Below are 19,669 nucleotides of genomic sequence, written 5' to 3' on the forward strand. Positions count from 1 at the left end.
CAATTTACAAAATGACTTGAGGACTACAATCCTTTAAAAAAAATAAAAGAAGCAGGGACTGCCTGTTCCATATTAATTAGTAGTGATGATTCACAACACAGAAGGGGTTCTTTAATACACACAAGCACTCCATTAATCAGGACTTGATTGCATTTTAAGTTCCCTCCAACACATTTGACTTTTCATTTATTTAATGAGAAGGAAGAGACAACTAAACTTCAATTTTCTGTGCGTTGAATGGCCATTAGATGACAAGGCATTTGTGAAATGATACTGTAAGTCAGTGGAGGAAAATTAACTTTAAAAATATCCTCTCTCTCTCTTTTTTTTTTGGAGGAACAGACAGAATTCTGTAATGCTCACAAAGGAAGAAGCAATTAAGATTGAGTCAGTTACGAAGTTATAAGAGAAATATAATTTGAAAGCCTGGAGGCACTGGACAGTTTGAGTTCTGGCTCTTTTTTTTTTTTTTTCAATTTGAAAGCAGTCACTGTTTATTAACTGACCAGATTACAGAAATAATCATGGTAGATACCTTAGTTCATCCTTCTAATAAGCCTGTTGATCTGGTCTTCCGTGTTGCCAGCAACTCCACCTTCAACAAAATGGGTGGTCATTTTCTTCATTCAACCCCGTGGAGAAGACAATTTGAAGGGCCACAGGAAGTTGTTTGCAGACGTTTTCCAACAGTATAGATCTCATGAATCAGATCCTCCCTGCAGATAATACCATATTTGCCAAGAGATCGAGCAATCAGCATGTTATCTGTCAGGGCAATTCGCTTCCTGTTGATTTTGCCCTAACCACGTTTGTAGATCAATTCATTTACTGACTTCAGGTCTGGGTACCTCCAGGCAATGTACGGGTCCACAATTCTCAGCATGTTAATTGAAGCCTTGTTAAGCTTCGCAAAGGTGCCATTGAAAATCTGACAGAGACGGAGAAGCTGCAACACCTTTCGAACCTTTGGGCTCACACTATTGATACCTCTGATCCTGATGACAAACGCCAATTTGGGTTCTGTGGGTACGTAGAAGTTGCCGGCTTTTCCTGCCATCCTAGCCATTCGAATTTCAGTTCTGTACCTCTGCCCGTATTCCTTGTGACAGTGCTTAGCTTTTTCATAGAGAAGCTTCCTCCTTGCCTTTCGAAGCATCTTTTAGGCAAATTTCTTTCTCAGGCTTTCTCAGATCTTAAGCTCTGTGCAATTCTTTCGCTTTTCCTTAAGGGTTTCCGGCACAGCAGGAACCTCCTTTTTCTTCTCTTCCTCACCCTCCATGGTTCTAGCCGGAAAGAGCTGAGTTCTGGCTCTTTTGTCACAACTCAATGACCTTCAGCAAGACACAAATTTATCTGAACCTTTGTTTTCTTATCTGTAATATAGGAGTTCCAGTAAGGCTTGCCTGCCAGTTCTTACAGAGTTACTGTGAGATTCATGTGTGACTGTACATGTGAAATTCTTTTGTAGTCTGTAAAGTATGATATAAATATTATTCACACTTATTGTGACAATTGAAATACTAATGACTTTTAATTATTTTGACTAGGGGGAAATGTCTACAGTCATATGGTCAAATTAGGAGTTACTGTATGGCAGACACTACATGAGAATAAATTCACCCTCTGATGCAAGATTATATGCAAATATAGATTTTTATTTTTATTTATTTATTTATTTTTATAAGCCAATCTTTTTATTTATTTATTTATTTATTTGCTGAGTTGGGTCTTTGTTGCTGCGTGCGGGCTTGCGAAGAAGGGGGCTACTCATCATTGTGGTGCGCGGGCTTCTCATTGTGGTGGCTTCTCTTGTTGTGGAGCACGGGCTCTAGGCACGCAGTCTTCAGTAGCTGTGGCACACGGGCTCAGTAGTTGTGGCGCACGGGCTTAGTTGCTCCGCGGCATGTGGGATCTTCCCAGACCAGGGCTCAAACCCAGGACCCCTGCATTAGCAGGCGGATTCTTAACCACTGCGCCACCAGGGAAGCCCTCAAATATATATTTTTAAAGGAAACTTTTGTTGTTTTTAAGCATGTGTGAGTTGAACTCATGCCTGTAGGGTTAGCTCTCTTGTGGAGCAGCATTTGCCTCCTGGGTCCTCCTTCCACCCTGTCTTGGTTTGGCTGGTCCTCTCGTCTCCTTGGCTCCAAATCACGGTTGACTTTTCTTTACCAGGCACGAAAAGTGACCTCACTTGAGTCTGGACGGTTCTGAGACAGAGAGATAACAGTAGAGCTTGTATATGCTTGGCTCCTGTCAACATGACAAATAAGACAGGGGAAGAGAGGTGGCTTGAACAGCTGGTGTAACCAGATCTGGGACTTATTTGGGTAGAGGGAGGAGTTGAGTGACATCATCAACCAATGAATGTCCTGTCAGGTGGTAAACTCTTCCAAGCTCGGCTTGAAAGACCACTTCTGGTCTTGCACATAATGGGCATCCCATTTTTTGTCTTTAAAAAAAATTTTTTTTCCAAATTTATATACATATATATATATAACACATATATATATATTTCTTGAATATATGAATAATACCGAGCACCTTGAAATTTCCCCCCAAACACTGCTAATTAGTTCTTTCATCACACAAAATAATATTAATAATATGGTTTGGGCTTCTGAGGGTGATGATTCTATTTCTGTATCATGGACACATTTATAGATCTACACAGATCTAAGTACATAAAGAGAGACATTTATCTATGTATTTTATTTTTACATAGACATTTTATTTTTTGGTATTACTTTAGCATCTTATTTTTTATTCATCTCCCACCCGCCTCAATGTTTTTGAACAAAGTTATAATTATGGTATTCATTAATACTTGCTTCTGGATGTTTTTTCATCAAAAAATTATTTAAAAAAACATTTTCACAGTGATATATTGTCTTCATAAGTACTACTTCAGATAGCTACCAAAAATTCACTGGATATATTGAGCCGTCACATATACTTACCCAATCTCACGTTAAGTGTTTAAGAAACTTCTAATTTTCCCCTACTATAGATTATGCTGCAACTGGCAACTTTCCAATACAGCTGCTAGTAAACCTCCAAACCACGCTTTATGTTGTTAAGCATTTTCTTTTTCTTTCCTTTTTTTTTTTTTGTGGGGAGGGCGTGCTACGCAGCTTGCAGGATCTTAGTTCCCCAACCAGAGACTGAACCCACATCTTGGCAGTGAAAGCATGGAGCCCTAACCACTGGACCTCCAGGAAATTCCCGTGTTAAGCATTTCCCAAAGTATATTTTTCTTTTCTAAAAATATATTAATTAATTAATTTTTCCATTTAAAATTATTTTCTCCAGTCCAAAAGAAAATATGTACAGTAAAAATACTAAAGGATAAACAACTCGTGCACAGTACCCAAGACAAGACTAAATCTCAGAAATTACTTCTTCCTCTTGTCCAACTGCATTGCTGAAGTAACAGATAACATTACGCAGACCACAGTCCTATCCATCATCACTTTTATCAAAATTATCTTCCTTATGATCATCCCAGTGATGCATTTTTTTAGGAACACCGAAGTGAAGCCTGACAGTGAGACCTGCATCTGGGGAGAGTAAATGCAAAACCGGGTAGCAGCACCAATCATTGTTAAGTATTTGTAAACTTGCCATATGCTGGACGCTGTGGTAGACACTTGAGATGCGGTCAATTATGAATACACAAGTACCACGTCAAGGGGTCAACTCATAGCCTCCGGTGGAAAGAATCTTTTTCAACAGTTTTCTGGACTCTTTATTATTCAAACCCTTATCTGTTCAAAGTCCTTGTCTGTTTTGCTCCTCTTCAGTTGCTAATGGTGATTCTACTCTGGGAATTTTCTTCATACTGGTTCAGCAAGTCCAGGCAGGTTCTGCCCCAAGGGCTCCTGGGCTAGAGTCCTTTAACAACTCACTCACCCCACCAAGTTTCTGACCATTCACCTGAGCTGGAATCATTCACTGGCACCAAGTCAGTGATTCAGAGCTGAGAAAAGCAGCCTGTGGCTTTCCTCAGGCAAAATGGCGGGTAACAGCCACTGGGCTTGGCTAGTGTACTGGACACTCCTGTGTGGAGGACACCTTGTTAGGCATGGGGAAGAGAAAAAAGGAAAATGAAGTCCTATTAGAACTGTCCTCAAAGAGCTTGCAATCCTTTTCAGGAGCTGAGTCCATATGCAGTGCCAAAATTACAGTGAATGGTGAGAGGGTACCTTACAAACTGTTAAGAGTACACCAGTGGGTGCTGGAAGAGGAACAGGCAAAATCATGTGAGGATCATCTTTCCCTCAACAAGGAATTATGGCCTTCAGAGAAGCAATTCCATAATGAAATGCAAGATGTGTCTAGCCCTGCAGCTATTTACAATCCAGTTGGCAAGGCAAGAGATACAGAGGTAAAAGTTAAAACGTAATGTAAAGCAGTGTTACGTGTGATTATGCGTCAAGGGAGTGAAAAAGACAAGAACCACCTGAATTTAAGGGAAAGGAGGGATGGGTGAAGGTTTGACAATGGAGTATGGAGGGCAGTTTTGAGCAGGGTTCAAACACAGAGATAGGTGTAGTGAAGGGCTGGGCCAAATGTGCTTGGGTCAGAACCTCGCTGGAGTGGATGAGGACACAGCTGTGTAAAAATTAAGGTCAGAAAGCTGTGAAGATGGCAGTTTGCTGGGGGTCCTCGGGTGCTGGATTGACAGCTCTGACTTTTATTCTTGTGGGTAGTTGTTCAAAGCTCGTGAGCCAGGGAATGACATGAAAATGGGAGGCCAGAAATGAGGGACTGGAGGGAGAGAAATCAATGAGGAGGCCACTGCAAGGCTTTGAAGATAAGGTCCTGTTGTGGGAGTGGGAAAGGAGGGATGGGCTTGAGGGACCTCAGCAGGAAGAATGGACAGTCGTCTCTGGGAAGCTTTCAGTAGGAAGAGTGTTGAGGAGAGGCTTTGGAGGCTGGAGATCAGCTGCCCGTGCAAAGTCTTTGCAAGTAGAAAGATTTACATATAGGCAGGAGTGTACTCTCAATTGATTATCTTATAAAAATTGTGGAGTTTCTTCTCTATGAGATAGGTAGGCAGTAGGTATCTCACTGATTAAAAATGACAAAACCAGAGAGCAACTCCTGGCTCAAAGGAAGGGAGAGTAGAAAAAAGCACTCCGATCTAGGATTACAAACCCTGGGCTAAGTCCCAGCTTTTTTTTCCCCCCCAATAATTCATTTCACGTATTTGGACAAAATATAGGCATACCTCGGAGATATTGCCAGTTTAGTTCCAGACCACTGCCATAAAGCGAATATTGCAATAAAGTGAGTCGCTCGAATTTTTTTGGTTTCCCCGTGCATATAAAAGTTACGTTTACACTGTACTGTAGTTTGTTAAATGTGCAATCACATTATGTTTTTAAAAAAAAACAATGTATATACCTTAATTAAAAAATACTTTAGGGCTTCGCTGGTGGCGCAGTGGTTGAGAGTCTGCCTGCCGATGCAGGGGACACGGGTTCGTGCCCCGGTCCGGGAAGATGCCACATGCCACAGAGCGGCTGGGCCTGTGAGCCACGGCCGCTGAGCCTGCGCGTCCGGAGCCTGTGCTCCGCAACGGGAGAGGCCACAACAGTGAGAGGCCCGCGTACCGCAAAAAAAAAAAATAACTTTATTGCTAAAAAATGCTAACCATCACCTGAGTCTTCAGTGAGTTGTAAACTTTTTGCAATAGTAACATCAAAGATCCCTAATCACAGATCACGTTAGCAAATACAATAGGAAAAAAGTCTGAGATATTGTGAGAATTACCAAACTGTGATGGAGACACGATCTGAGCAAATGCTGTTGGGAAAATGGAGCCGGTAGTGTTGCGTGATGCTGCGTGATGCAGCGTTGCCACAAACCTTCAATTTGTTAAAAAAAAAAAACCCGCAGTATCTGTGAAGTGCTACAAAGTGAGATATTCCTGTACTTTAAAACTCACTGGGCCAGTCTCCTTACCTGTAAAATATTTGTCTATTATCTACTTTATGGGTCTCAGCCCACATCACAGCCATTATTTATTAAATACTTTAGCGTAACAGAATTTGTGTTAAGAACTTTATTTGTAATTTCTTATGTAATCTTTAGAATGCCCATTCTGCATTTAAAAAAATTCCCAAATTTAGTAGCTTAAAACAATATTCATTTTATTTGTTCTACAATCTGGGCTGGGCTGGGCTGGGCTCTGGTTCTACTGGTCTTGATGCTGGTCACTGATGCCCTTGCAGTCAGCTGTTGGGCCGGCTGGGGGCTAGGCTCAGCTCCGGTGCTGGATAGCTGGAGTTCTCCCTGTCTCCACCTATCTCAGGGCCTCTTCCTCTGCACGTGGTTTCCCCAGCAAAGTAGTTGCACTTCTTTCCTGGTGGCTCAGATCTCCCAAAAGTACAGAAGCAGAAACTTCCACACCTCCCTTGGGGTTAAAAGAGGGAACAAGCACAGATGCAGGCCTACGTTTTCCAGGTGAAGGCAAGTCACTGGCCCAGTGCAGATTTAAGTGGGAGGGACTCCATAAGGGTGTGACCAAAAGAAGGGTGCTCCATTGAAGGCCAGCAGTGTCACAGACTACCCCACTATTTTCTCCAATTTGTAAATGAATGATCTATGATTTAAGGGAGGTTAAATTACTTGCCCAATGTAGAGAGTAGAGCCAGGCATTTCAAAGCTTGTGTTCTAAATCAGTGGGAACAGATAAAATTTGTATTTAGTCGTTTCTCAGTATCAGCAGGGTGTTGGTTCTAGGACACATCGCCCCCCCCCCCCCCCCGCAACCAAAATCTGAGGATGTTCAAGTCCCTTATATAAAATGGCGTAGTATTGAAATATAACCTACACACATCCTCCCATATACTTTATTTTATTTTTTTTAATTTTTATTTTATTTTTTATTTTTTGCCGTACGCGGGCCTCTCAGTGTTGTGGCCTCTCCCTTTGCGGAGCACAGGCTCCGGACGCGCAGGCGCAGCGGCCACGGCTCACGGGCCCAGCCGCTCCGCGGCACGTGGGATCCTCCCGGACCGGGGCACGAACCCACGTCCCCTGCATCGGCAGGCGGACTCTCAACCACTGCGCCACCAGGGAAGCCCCTCCCATATACTTTAAATCAGCTCTACATTTCTTATAATAACTAATACAATTAAATGCTGTGTAAATAGTTGTCAGTGTGCCACAAATGCAAGTTTTGCTTTTTGGAACTTTCTGGAATTTTTTTTTTTTTTTTTTAATCCACAGTGGATGTGGAACCCAAGGATACAAAGGGCCAACTGTAATTTGTTTTCATCTAAAATCCTGTGAGGTGGGTACTGTTATTGTTTCTAATTTACAAAGGAGAAAACTCAGGAATAGAGAGTTTCAGTATCTTGCCTCAGGTATTTTCCTCCAGAGATTCATTATACACTTACCTGTTACACTATACTGCCTCTTCCGGCAGTACCTGATACACACAAGGCACCTGTAAATGTTCTTTAATCTGAAACTATTGTTTGAAGCACTGAAGCAAATCTCTTTGGCCATCCACTATCATATCGTATAGACTGTTTGAGAACTGGGAGTTTTCCCTTTGAGCTATCACGTGATCAGAGCAGTCTCCATTTCAGGCATCTACTTTGTCCTCCACTTATCTATGTCTTGAAGTTTGGCAAGGAATGACGGCATCCTTGCCCACCCAACCTCAATCCTGATTCTCCCTAACTGATTAATCTCATGGCTCCCTCAGCATCTTCCTCTGTGCAGCAGCCAGGAACTCTTTACAAAGCGAGACCCTCCTTCCTGGGTGAGGACCTTCCTGGAGTTGGGCTGGCCTCAAGGTTGCATCTGTTTGTCAAGTGGCTTCTGAATTAGTAACCTTTGGGTCCCAGTCACTTCCTCTAGTTCCAGAGCTGATTTGCCCATTGTTGCAATGGTGGTGGCTTCTGACGATAGCTTGTACAGATGCTATTTCCCATGGAGTGACCTGTAGCAGCTTCCCTTTCCCTCTGCTGTCCTATGGGCAGAGGACTTGCTGATGGGAAACAGTTCCAGAGGCTCCTGAAGGAGCCGTATGCTCTGCTCACCACTGACAGTGATCCACATGCCTCTCTCTCTCTCTCTCTCTCTCTCTGGCAGTCTTGATTTTCCCATCTGTGGGGAGTTTGGAATCAGAGCACACCCTCAAACACAGACAATGGGGGGGCGGGCTCACTTAGGTGGCCTCTGCCCCCTGTTTTGGGCACTGACAGGGAGAAGCCATTCAGGGAATGTGCCCCAAATACTCTTACCTTTTCCAAAGCAAAACTATGGGGTGGCCTTGTCTTTCCCGTAACCTTTCCTCCTTCAAAGCAACTCCAGATTTTAATTTTGACTTTGTTCCACCCTTATAAAACTGTGAAGGCACAATACTTGCACGTGATACAATTCTATTTTATTTAACAAAGAGGTATGTAGGCAGGTATGTCTTCCAAGTGCTTTACATATATCGCCTCATATGACTTATTTCATAAACTTATGTTTGAATCAAATGGGGTCGGGTAGGGACTTTTCTGAAGCCTGGCTTACCTCGCAGCCAATTTCCCCTTCCCCCCAATGGAGAAGGGACAAGGGAAAGAAGGAACTGAGCTGCTCCGGAGGACCAGGCCTCCTCCTACTTCCCGCAGCTGTCTTGCCAGTCTAGATCTAGCAGGGGGTCTCCACCCCTCGCCTAGATCCAGTCTGTGGGAGGGTGGGTGGTTTTTTCCGGGTCACTGGCGCACCCTCTCTGCTCCCAGCCACCTGTTCCGGTTCCATCCCAACATCCAGGCTCTCTGGAGGGCGTCAGGGACATTCCAATCCTCCTACTACCCGCGCGGATGTCGCGGGAGAGGGGGGCACGATCGCTGTCCCTTTCCAGCGTCCAAGCTTTGACCAGGTTTCTTCTCAACCCCTAGTGACCTGAGTCACCCTGGAGAGGAAAACAAGGATTGATAAATGGTTTGAAGGTTGTTTACAATGAACCAGTTGGCGAAGCCGCATCCCTAGCGACAGAGGCACTTTCTGGGCACCGTCTGCGCACGAGCAGACAATTGAAAGCCAAACAGCCGAGATGCCTCCTCGCCAGACCAAATATGGTCACAAGCGCTAAGTAGCCTCCCGTGGAAAGGCTGGCCTCGCTGGTGTCTCCCCGCTCCGGGGCGCACCCGGGCCCGCCCTCAGGCAGAATCACGGATCAGTGCAGCGCTCCGGCGCCCCCGGCCTAGGCACCCAGCACTACGCGAGGTCGCGGCGCCCAGGACCGGCCCTTGCACGGTCTGGGCCCCTCACCCGCGTGCCCTCCGCCGCCCCCAGCCTTGGTTTCGGTCCACAAGTCCTTGATTAAACAGGCTTGGACCACTTTCCCTTTGATCCCGCCCCAAGTCCGTGGTAAACTCAAAGGAATGCAGATCCAGGGCTCCGCGGGAGAGGTCCGCGCGACCAGGAGGAGCGGGTGGAGGGCCCCCGTCTCCTCTTACCCTGCAAAGTACCCAGCACGCCCAGGGTTTTCTGGAGCCGTGGGTGGGAGGAGGAGGAAGAGGAGGAGGAGGAGGAGGAGAAAGGGGAGAGACGAGCGGGGGCAGGCAGGCTGGGGACTTGGAGGTCATGCATAATTCAACAGCTCAACTTTCGGCCCCGCCTCTTTCCTGGGAGTGGGAGTTTGCTCCAAACTTTGTTTATGGGACAGTCCGGGAGCCGCGGCGGCCGCGCTGTCTGCTTCTCCTCCGCCTCCTCGCGGAGCGCGAGCGCCTGAGGCCGGTTCGGGGGATGTGAGAGCAGAAGCCCCTCGGCTGCCAGGCACCGAGTCGGGTCAGGATTTGCCAGCCGGGCCCCGGCTCCAGCCCTGCAAGCTCGGGACGCACCCTAGCGACCCAGGCCCGTCGGCGAGTTCGGGCGGGACGGCGGCCGCCGCACGCCCAGACTCGGCTTCGCTGCGCGCCCAGGTAGTGCCCGCTGGCGCGCGCCCGCTCACCCGGCACCACTCCAGGGCGCCCGGCTCCTCGGGCTTCCGGAGTTGAGATGTTGGAGTTGGCTCCGGTTGAGACTTCGGGGGGCTGACTGCCCTGGAAAGTTTCGACCTGTCCTTTGCCACCAGCAGTTCAGCAGCGTCTCCAGTACAGTTAACTCCCAGCAGCCACCCCATCCCCCCTTTCCTGGTAACTTCTTGGCTTCAAGAAAGTTGCATAATTCTCGAGGCCAGGAGGGACCCCTCCCCCCATCCGGCTGGTCTTAACTGCTGGGTGTCTGGGATCCCGAGGCAGACACCTATCTGTCTCTTTTGCTTTTTCTCTCTATTCTCCACCCCCCGGACTCCCCTCTCCGACTCTCAATGAAAGGCTAATCTGACCTCCTTTCTCCTTGCAGAAGATGAATCCGGCCTCGGCGCCCCCTCCGCTCCCGCCACCCGGGCAGCAAGTGATCCACGTCACTCAAGACCTAGACACGGACCTCGAAGCCCTCTTCAACTCGGTGATGAACCCCAAGCCCAGCTCGTGGCGGAAGAAGATCCTGCCCGAGTCGTTCTTCAAGGAGCCTGACTCCGGCTCGCACTCGCGCCAGTCGAGCACCGACTCGTCCGGTGGGCACCCGGGGCCCCGACCGGCCGGCGGCGCCCAGCACGTCCGCTCGCACTCGTCGCCCGCGTCTCTGCAGCTGGGCACCGGCGCGGGCGCTGCGGGCAGCCCGGCGCAGCAGCACGCGCACCTCCGACAGCAGTCCTACGACGTGACCGACGAGCTGCCGCTGCCCCCGGGCTGGGAGATGACCTTCACGGCCACTGGCCAGAGGTACTTCCTCAAGTAAGTCAGCCTGGAGCTAAGGGGGACACAGAGTCACGATACCCAGGGCGTGCACGCTTGGTCTTGAGTGTGTGCGTGTGTGTCTGTGTGTGTGAGAGAGAGACAGAGAAGGGAGAGAGAGAGAGAGAAAGAGAGAGAGAGAGAGAGAGAGAGAGAGAGAGAGAGAGAGGTGATGTGTCACCTTCCACGGTTGTTTCCCAGAAATCTGGGAGCCTGGAAGTAGGGAGTGAGTCTCTGGGTGTTGGAATTGTACGAGATCAGAAACGGAGTCTGGTGAAGTTCTTCCAGGGTCCTGGAAGTCACAAGAGATTCGGGACATGGAAACTCTTAGAGGTACAAGAAAAAGAAAAAAAAAAAAACTTTGGGGAGAATTCTCATGAAACACATAGGTGACCATACCCTGCAGCTGGAGTACTGATACAGACTCCTGGACCCGAACTGCCCACTCTAAGTCAGATAACTCAGAGCCTGGTCCCCTGGGATATGACACCAAGATAAATGCTAGAGCAGATCTGAGGCTTGGGGAGGAGAGGGACTCTTGGTAGTGTAGGTGGCCTCCAGTCTCTCCATTCTTGGGAAAAGCAGTCTGGAAAAGTGAACACGGCCTGCTAGGCCTTACTGGTGACGTGATGACCACGCAGCACCTGGGATGTAATTAGTAACTGCCTGGTGAGGCAGCTGTAGGCTGGACAAATCAGTTGTGTGGAAACTGCGTCGGAGTTTTATTATGTCGCCCTTGGTAACCTAAAATACCATCGAATCAGGAGCCTTTGTCATTCTCCCTTCCCTTTGTTCCAAATTTTTGATGTAATGAAGTTTACATTTGAGTGGAATTAGACTGTATGGGAAAATATATTCATAGGCATAAAGAAGGTGGTTTCAATTGTGGTACCCTAAAATAATTATATTCTGGAGGAGAAGCCAAGCTGGAACTCGATATGTAATTAGTGAGGTCATGGGGTGGGGGGTCAGGCTATCAATGGCCTGTATTGAAGTCGCGCCAGCTGGACCACTTGGTCCAGGATTGCGTGCACTGGCCGGCTGTTCACTGCCATGGAGGGAAACTCCTCCTCTAAGCACTTGCCTTGGAATTTATGTTAAAGCCCATATTTCTTTGATTGAGTAGCTTTAGTTTAGACGTTATGTGCTGTTTTAAAAAGATAATCAAGCCTTTCTTTGGCACTAATATTCGATACTTTGATTGCTGTGAGAGGACCCTAATAACAAATACACAATGATGGATGAGGTTTCTAATAGCCAACGCTTTGACTCATACTGGTGGCCAGTTATTCCTTTCCCATCCCAAAGCTGTTGATGTCTTGTGCAAGGAGGAGTGCTTTATTTTTTTGCTGGGGCTGATGCATTGCTGAGAAGCCCTTGTCCTAAAACAGACTTGATGGTCATTTTAGTCCACAACTGGTCTTCTCCTGGTTTTTGAGTGACAGTGTGGACACGTACTCAGTGCTTTGATTTCTTTTTAAAAAAAATTTATTGGGCTTCCCTGGTGGCGCAGTGGTTGAGAGTCCGCCTGCCGATGCAGGGGACGCGGGTTCGTGCCCTGGTCCGGGAGGATCCCACATGCCGCGGAGCGGCTGGGCCCGTGAGCCATGGCCGCTGGGCCTGCGCGTCCGGAGCCTGTGCTCCGCAACGGGAGAGGCCACAGCAGTGAGAGGCCCGCATACCGCAAAAAAAAAAAAAAAAAAAAAAAAAAAAAAAAAAAAAAATTATTTATTTATTTTTGGCTGCGTTGGGTCTTCGTTGCTGCGCACAGGCTTTTCTCTAGTTGCGGCGAGCTGGGGCTACTCTTCGTTGTGGTGCACGGGCTTCTCGTTGCAGTGGCTTGTCTTTGTTGCGGAGCACGGGCTCTAGGTGCGTGGGCTTCAGTAGTTGTAGCACATAGGCCCAGTAGTTGTGGCTCACGGGCTTAGTTGATCCGCGGCATGTGGGATCTTCCCAGACCAGGGACGGAACCTGTGTCCCCTGCCTTGGCAGGAGGATTCTTAACCACTGCGCCACCAGGGAAGTCCAGTGCGGAAGTGCAGTGCTTTGATTTCTAAATGGCTGGTGGAATTCAAGTATGTGATGTAATAGCATGATGTTTTTCTAAGTGTGATAATATTGTTCCAGAGGATGGCATTAGTTTGTATGCCATATAAAGATCCAAAGTAGCATCTTGTATTGCTTTACTTAGGTAAATGCAGTTTTGAATATCTTACTGTGCCTTTTATAGAAATGGACTTAGTAGTACATACAAGTAGAAAAAGACCCAATAATTTCTGATAATTTTGGAGGCTATTTTTGGTCCCAAATGATTTTTGAACTGTGTTTATAAATATACACACACAAATATACGTATGATTGGTATAGCTGGTTGTTAAAAATATGAAATAAGAGCTGGGCTTGCCTAATACCTGAGGAAAGCTAGGGGGAGAAGATCCCTAAACAGAAATAAAACAAAAGAGTTCCCTTTTATACAGGCTTTGAATGATTGGAGTAGCTCTAAAATATGTTTGTGAAACTAGGTTAAAAATGGAGGTTAGGGCTACCCTGGTGGCGCAGTGGTTGAGAATCCGCCTGACGATTCAGGGGACGCGGGTTCGTGCCCCGGTCCGGGAAGATCCCACAGGCCGCGGAGCGGCTGGGCCCGTGAGCCATGGCCGCTGCGCCTGCGCGTCCGGAGCCTGTGCTCCGCAATGGGAGAGGCCACAACAGTGAGAGGCCCGCGTACCACCAAAAAAAAAAAAAAAAATGGAGGTTAGCCTTGGGTTTAGGGAAAGTTGATCTGCGCCATTTGCCTCGTTCCCCCAACTGAAAGTCACTCCTCAGTCCAAAGCTGGGTGCATCTTCATTTCGCTTTGGATAGTCAGTAAAGACAACAAGTGGAAAAACGTGTAAGCGGTAGGCCTGTAGGCTTGATCTGATGCTATCCCTGGACATTTTTTGGCCAAGTAGCTAAGGGAATTTAAGAAATTAAGTCACTGTGACTTTTGTTTTTTGAGATAAGCAATCTGCAAAGAGTTCTCTGAATTTCTTTTGGAGCTTTGTTTAAAGTTGGAATAGGATAAATGTTTTAGGCCACATTTTCTTACACAGCCTCAAAAAAGCAATGTCTTTCGGTGGATTTAAGTAGAAGCTTGGAAAATGGTGGCAACTAAACATCTGTGAAATGGGGCCAGCAATAGAATCCTATTCTTGATTTTGTCAGGAGTTGAGGGCTTTATAAATCAGAAATCAAAGTATTGTATAATTGACAAGGTCATTTTCTGTGGGGGAAGGTTAGAAAACTGAGGCCAGGGAAGGGTATTGATGTGACTTGGGGCTGTTTGTGGTTATTTAATGGTGGACCCTGGACTGGCCCTCTAATCTGTTGTCATCTACTTAGGGAACAGTTTTCCATTTTCTCCACTCCCACCTTTATCCTCATGTCACTTCCCCAGCTGAACAATGAGCTTTATGGGATACAAAGCCTGGACATGTAAGAAGCTTTAAAAAACCTTTTTGTCATTTTCTCAGGCAAGATTGTTCCTCGGTATATGGTGTAATCACTTTCTGGTACCTGTTACAGGGCACCTTTTCTAAGCATTCACACTTTCCCTGTGGCGTTAGGGTAACATTTAACAATGGGGAGGATAGAATGTTAAAACGCATGGCCTCTGAAGACTGACTGCATTGTTCCTGCTGTTCTCCAAATCAGGCTGGTGTGTGTAGGTGTTGGGCTCTTAGCAACTGGCACACTGTGAACACTGATCACATTAAAATTAAAAAAAAAAAAATTCTGGTTATAAACGGAATACATGTTTGGTGTGCATAGACCAGAAAATAGAGAATTGTAAAGAAGAAAGTGATCTGGTTTCAGTAGAACTTTCCATTCTTGTAGAAAATTTTGATTGGAATAACATATTCTATAAGAAAAATTATCCCCACTCTTAAATATAATTCCAACTATAACATTTGCTGCCACTCTCAATTTTTAGTAATAATTTTTGTGTTTTGTCTTTTCTGAAATGTGTGGTAGAAAATTATTTTTGTCAAGTGATCTGTGCAGTTGGTAACAAACCCAATAGTATAAAAGGACTTTTGTTGAAACACAATGGTTTCCTTCACCTTCTCAAGGCTCACAGAGGGAACCTTTTAATTTTTCATTTTTATTTTATTTTTTAATTTAAAAAAAATAAATTTATTTATTTATTTATTTTTGCCTGCATTGGGTCTTTGTTACTGCTTGCGGGCTTTCTTTAGTTGCCGCGAGTGGGGACTACTCTTTGTTGCGGTGTGCAGGCTTCTTACTGGGGTGGCTTCTCTTGTTGCGGAGCACGGGCTCTAGACGTGCGGGCTCGGTAGCTGTGGCGCACGGGCTTAGTTGCTCCGCTGCGTTTGGGATCTTCCCAGACCAGAGCTCGAACCCGTGTCCCCTGCACTGACAGGTGGATTCTTAACCACTGAGACACCAGGGAAGCCCCTTTACGGTATTTCTCACTCCCCATTTTGTAAGTCAAGGAGGTTTGGGTGGCTATCAGTTCCACAATTTGCTTTTTGTTAGCGACACCTTAATATTCCAAAGCTCTGAACCCATAACCAATCAAGGTTTTGTGCTTTGTCCCCAAATTGACTTTTTTATTCATAAATTATTCTTGAAGTTGAAAAACTGGAGGCAACATTTACTATAATTTATTACCTTGTGTATTAACATTGGATCTTAGACTTGCACATTGTGTCTGGTGTCAGGACTCCTGGGACACTCAAAGGAGGATATATCCAGCCCCAAAGTCATAGGGATTCTTTCTTTTCACTCTTCATCAGTTGTTAAAATTTGTGTTACCTTTTAGTTTCTTCATCTTTGGAACTTGACTTTATTAAACATTTTTTCCTATTATTTCTAATTGCCTTTTTATTTATTTATTTATTTATTTATTTTTTTTTTTTTATAGATTATCACTTGCCCTTCCCTCTCCTAGAACTTGTCGTCCCTGCTGTCACCCAACACTTATTTTCCTGACCCTGATTTTTCTCCTCTTACATAGTATCATTAATGGTACTTTCTTTATTATTATTTGTGTGTGTGTGTGTGTGTGTGTGTGTGTGTGTGTGTGTGTGTGTGTGTGTGTGTGTGTGTGTGGTACGTGGGCCTCTCACTGTTGTGGCCTCTCCCGTTGCGGAGCACAGGCTCCGGACTCACAGGCTCAGCCGCTCCGCGGCATGTGGGATCTTCCCGGACTGGGGCACGAACCCGTATCCCCTGCATCGGCAGGCGGATTCTCAACCACTGCGCCACCAGGGAAGCCCTCTAATTGCCTTTTTAAATGTTTATATACTATTTGCCTTTATTATGATCTCAAAATTTTCCAGGCTCTCAAACCCCTGGGTTCTGTCAGGTCTCCTTTCCTTAAGCTTTTATGTCCAGATTCCCTCATCTTTCTGTTCCATTCTTGTTGCTCTCTAGATCTACAACAGAGCTGCCATCCTAGGGCTTCTCTTTACTTCTTTCCATGGCTAGGAGTGCTGTTTGTTTGTCTTCCTCTTTTTTGGTTTATGCCCTCATTTTGCTGGAGTACATACTTGAGAAACTTTTTTTTAAAAAAAATAAATAATTAATTAATTTTTGGCTGCGTTGGGTCTTCGTTGCTGCACATGGACTTTCTCTAGTTGCGTCGAGCGGGGGCTACTCTTGGTTGTGGTATGTGGGCTTCTCATTGCGGTGGCTTCTCTTGTTGCGGAGCACAAGCTCTTGGTGCGCGGGCTTCAGTAGTTGTGGCTTAGTTGCTCTGGGGCATGTGGGATGTTCCCCAACCAGAGATAGAACCCATGTCCCCTGAATTGGTAGGCGGATTCCTTTTTTTTTTTTTTTAAAGAAAGATGGCTTTTATTATTTATTTATTTAATTTATTTATTTTGGCTGCGTTGGGTCTTTTGTTGCTGCGGGCGTGCTTTCTCTGGTTGCGGTGAGCAGGGGCTACCCTTGGTTGCGGTGCACTGGCTTCTCACTGCGGTGGCTTCTCTCATAGCAGAGCACGGGCTCTAGGCGCGTGGGCTTCAGTAGTTGTGGCACATGGGCTCGGTAGTTGTGGCACATGGGCTCGGTAGTTGTGGCTCGCGGGCTCTAGAGCAAAGGCTCCGTAGTTGTGGTGCACGGGCTTAGTTGCTCCGCGGCATGTGGGATCTTCCCAGACCAGGGACGGAACCTGTGTCCCCTGCATTGGCAGGAGGATTCTTAACCACTGCGCCACCAGGGAAGTCCGATTTCACGGTATTTCTAAAGATTAGATAACATATTTGAAGTGTCTGGTACATAGTAGACTTTCAGTACAAGTTCGTTCTTGCTTCCCCTTGCCTCCCCACATGCATATGCCGTCTACCTGGCCAAAATCAGATGCAGAGACCTTGCTAGTAGGATAAACTAATTTTGACTCTCAGTTATAGTTTGGTGCTGAAAGAAGCCTGGATCTGGAATTGCAAGCTGGTTTTTAAGATTGTAAATAACGACTGAGAATCAATTTTCCTGTTACAAAACCTAAATAGGAATGCCCACCACAGATGCCCTTTTGCTGTAGCATCTTGGGCAGAGGATATCTAACCTCTTCTGAGGAGGGTCTTCTTTCTGATGTTTGGAATCTGGCTTGTAGCTACTAGTCGAGCCCCTTTTGTGTGTGGGAGGGGGAGTGAGATTGAGAAGTGGGGTGAGAGGAAGAGGGGAGGTAATTGACATCGGTTGATTACCTGCTCTGTTCCAGAGGAGGCAGGGAGCTATAAGTCAGTACTTCCCGGAGAGGCAACACCAGAATCACCCATGGAACACACTCCTGACACATGTGTAAGGAAACTTTATTCATAACCCTAGGTGCTTTTCACATGTTCTTTTAACTCTCACAGTGACCTGCGAACAGGTACATCTTATTTTCTCATTTTACTGTTGAGGAAACTGAGGCACAGTAAGATTGAGTAAATGGCCCAGGGTCACATAACAGGCGAGTTGCAGAGATGGGATCAGAATTATGTGATTCTCAGACCTGTACTTCTGCACTTGTACTGTGCTGCCTCATGTCAGTTGCATGCCCATAATTAGGCCCTGTAACTAGGTATCCTTGGTGACCAGATAACTTTGGAGTGGTGAATGGAGCATTAGAGTTTGCTTCTAAACTCAGTCTGGGTGATGAGCTCTCAGTGCTGGAGAGAGAGAGAGAAATGATGAAACAAACCAGAAATGGATAGTATACCTACGATGACTATTTTTTTGTTCTCGTTGAGATTTTCACCATTAATAAATCCACATCATTTTACAGGGCACACAGATGTGACATGGAGGGCGGATGACCTAATTTATGTCGGGATTGGGTATGTTGCTGAGGACTTGTCGAGAGGGTTAGTTAGATATTAGTAAAGTAGCTTACAGAAAAAAAGGTTCTTATTGTCTTTATAATTGCAGAGATTGATTAGAAATAAATTGCTTAAAGGGTTGATTCAGTGTCACTTTTTCTATTTTTTTTTTTTTTTTTTTTTTTTGTGGTATGCGGGCCTCTCACTGTTGTGGCCTCTCCCGTTGCGGAGCACAGGCTCCGGATGCGCAGGCTCAGCGGCCACGGCTCACGGGCCCAGCCGCTCCGCGGCACGTGGGATCTTCCCGGACTGGGGCACGAACCCGTGTCCCCTGCATCGGCAGGCGGATTCTCAACCACTGCGCCACCAGGGAAGCCCCAGTGTCACTTTTTGTTTGTTGACAAATTAAGACATGTAGGAATGACACCCTTACTTATCATCTCTGCCTTTCCCGTCCTCCCTCAATGAAATATCTAAACACAGGAGAGGGTGGTGGAAGTACATGAATCCACCAATCCAGGGGATAATTGTTTTTTAAAGGGTGATTTGGAGGACTGAGGACTGAAGTAATAAACTTTTTTTTTTTTTTTTTTTTTTCGGTACGCGGGCCTCGCGCTGTCGTGGCTTCTCCGGTTGCGGAGCACAGGCTCCGGACGCGCAGGCTCAGCGGCCACGGCTCACGGGCCCAGCCGCTCTGCGGCACGTGGGATCTTCCAGGACCGGGGCTCGAACCCGCGTCCCCTGCATCGGCAGGTGGACTCTCAACCACTGCGCCACCAGGGAAGCCCCCATAAACTTTTTATTGAAGGGGAAATTCTGAGGAGATGGCCCTTCCTCTGGTCAGTGGGGGACTGTGAATGTTTTAATGCATTGAAATATCAGCAGAGCAATGTTTCCCAAAGTGTATTCCTTGGAACCCTAGTCCACTCAGATACTTTGTGAACAAAAGGTTCCTGGACCAGTAGATTTCGGATATGTTGCAGGCTCTATCCCTCTCTTGGAATTTCACAATACACGTTCAAGACTTCAGAGTCACTTGTTACAAAACTGGTTTATTTTTAAGCCAATATTTCACAAGCGTATTTGACTTTTGAACATTTTTATTCCAACTATTATCTCATACTGTCCACCTAGGAGTGTCCTATGGACTTTGGGAAGCGTTTTTGTGACTTCCATTGTTACTTCTCTAGTTGAGAGTTTCATGTTTAAATCAAGTTACAGTTTTTCTTTTCAGTTTGCTTTGTGTAGATGTATTATGTTTTCATTTCTATTTCTTGATTTAACAGTTAGTTACCAATGCTTAGAGATAAGAAATGGCCCTGAATATCAGACAAGTGGGATATAACACATAAAAACCCAATAATTATGGTACATTGTGAAAGGGTCATAATCCTGATTTTATTTTAAAAAGTGTGTGTGTGTGTGTCTGATAGAGGGTTACATACCAAACTGTGTTCGATGGTCATTTGTGGGATTATGGAGATTTTTCTTGTCTACTTTTTGCCATTCTGTATGTTCCAAATATCACATAATAAACATATTTCTTTCTAAATCGGGGGAAGGGGGAA

General features: G+C 45.9%; 1 protein-coding gene and 1 pseudogene across 1 annotated transcript in view; one reads left to right on the plus strand and one right to left on the minus strand.

The window, feature by feature from the left end:
* Positions 1 to 493: 493 nt before the first annotated feature.
* On the minus strand, positions 494 to 1,279 carry LOC131757048 (large ribosomal subunit protein uL30 pseudogene; annotated as a pseudogene).
* Positions 1,280 to 9,652: 8,373 nt separating this feature from the next.
* WWTR1 (WW domain containing transcription regulator 1) overlaps positions 9,653 to 19,669 on the plus strand; it is a 133,855-nt gene continuing 123,838 nt past the window's right edge. The window contains exons 1-2 of the mRNA XM_059064201.2: positions 9,653 to 9,935; positions 10,357 to 10,790. Coding sequence (XP_058920184.1) covers positions 10,360 to 10,790 — 431 coding nt within the window. The 5' untranslated portion in view covers positions 9,653 to 9,935; positions 10,357 to 10,359. The remainder of the gene's footprint in view (positions 9,936 to 10,356; positions 10,791 to 19,669) is intronic.

Source organism: Kogia breviceps, chromosome 5, assembly GCF_026419965.1.
Source record: "Kogia breviceps isolate mKogBre1 chromosome 5, mKogBre1 haplotype 1, whole genome shotgun sequence".
Classification (NCBI taxonomy): domain Eukaryota; kingdom Metazoa; phylum Chordata; class Mammalia; order Artiodactyla; family Physeteridae; genus Kogia; species Kogia breviceps.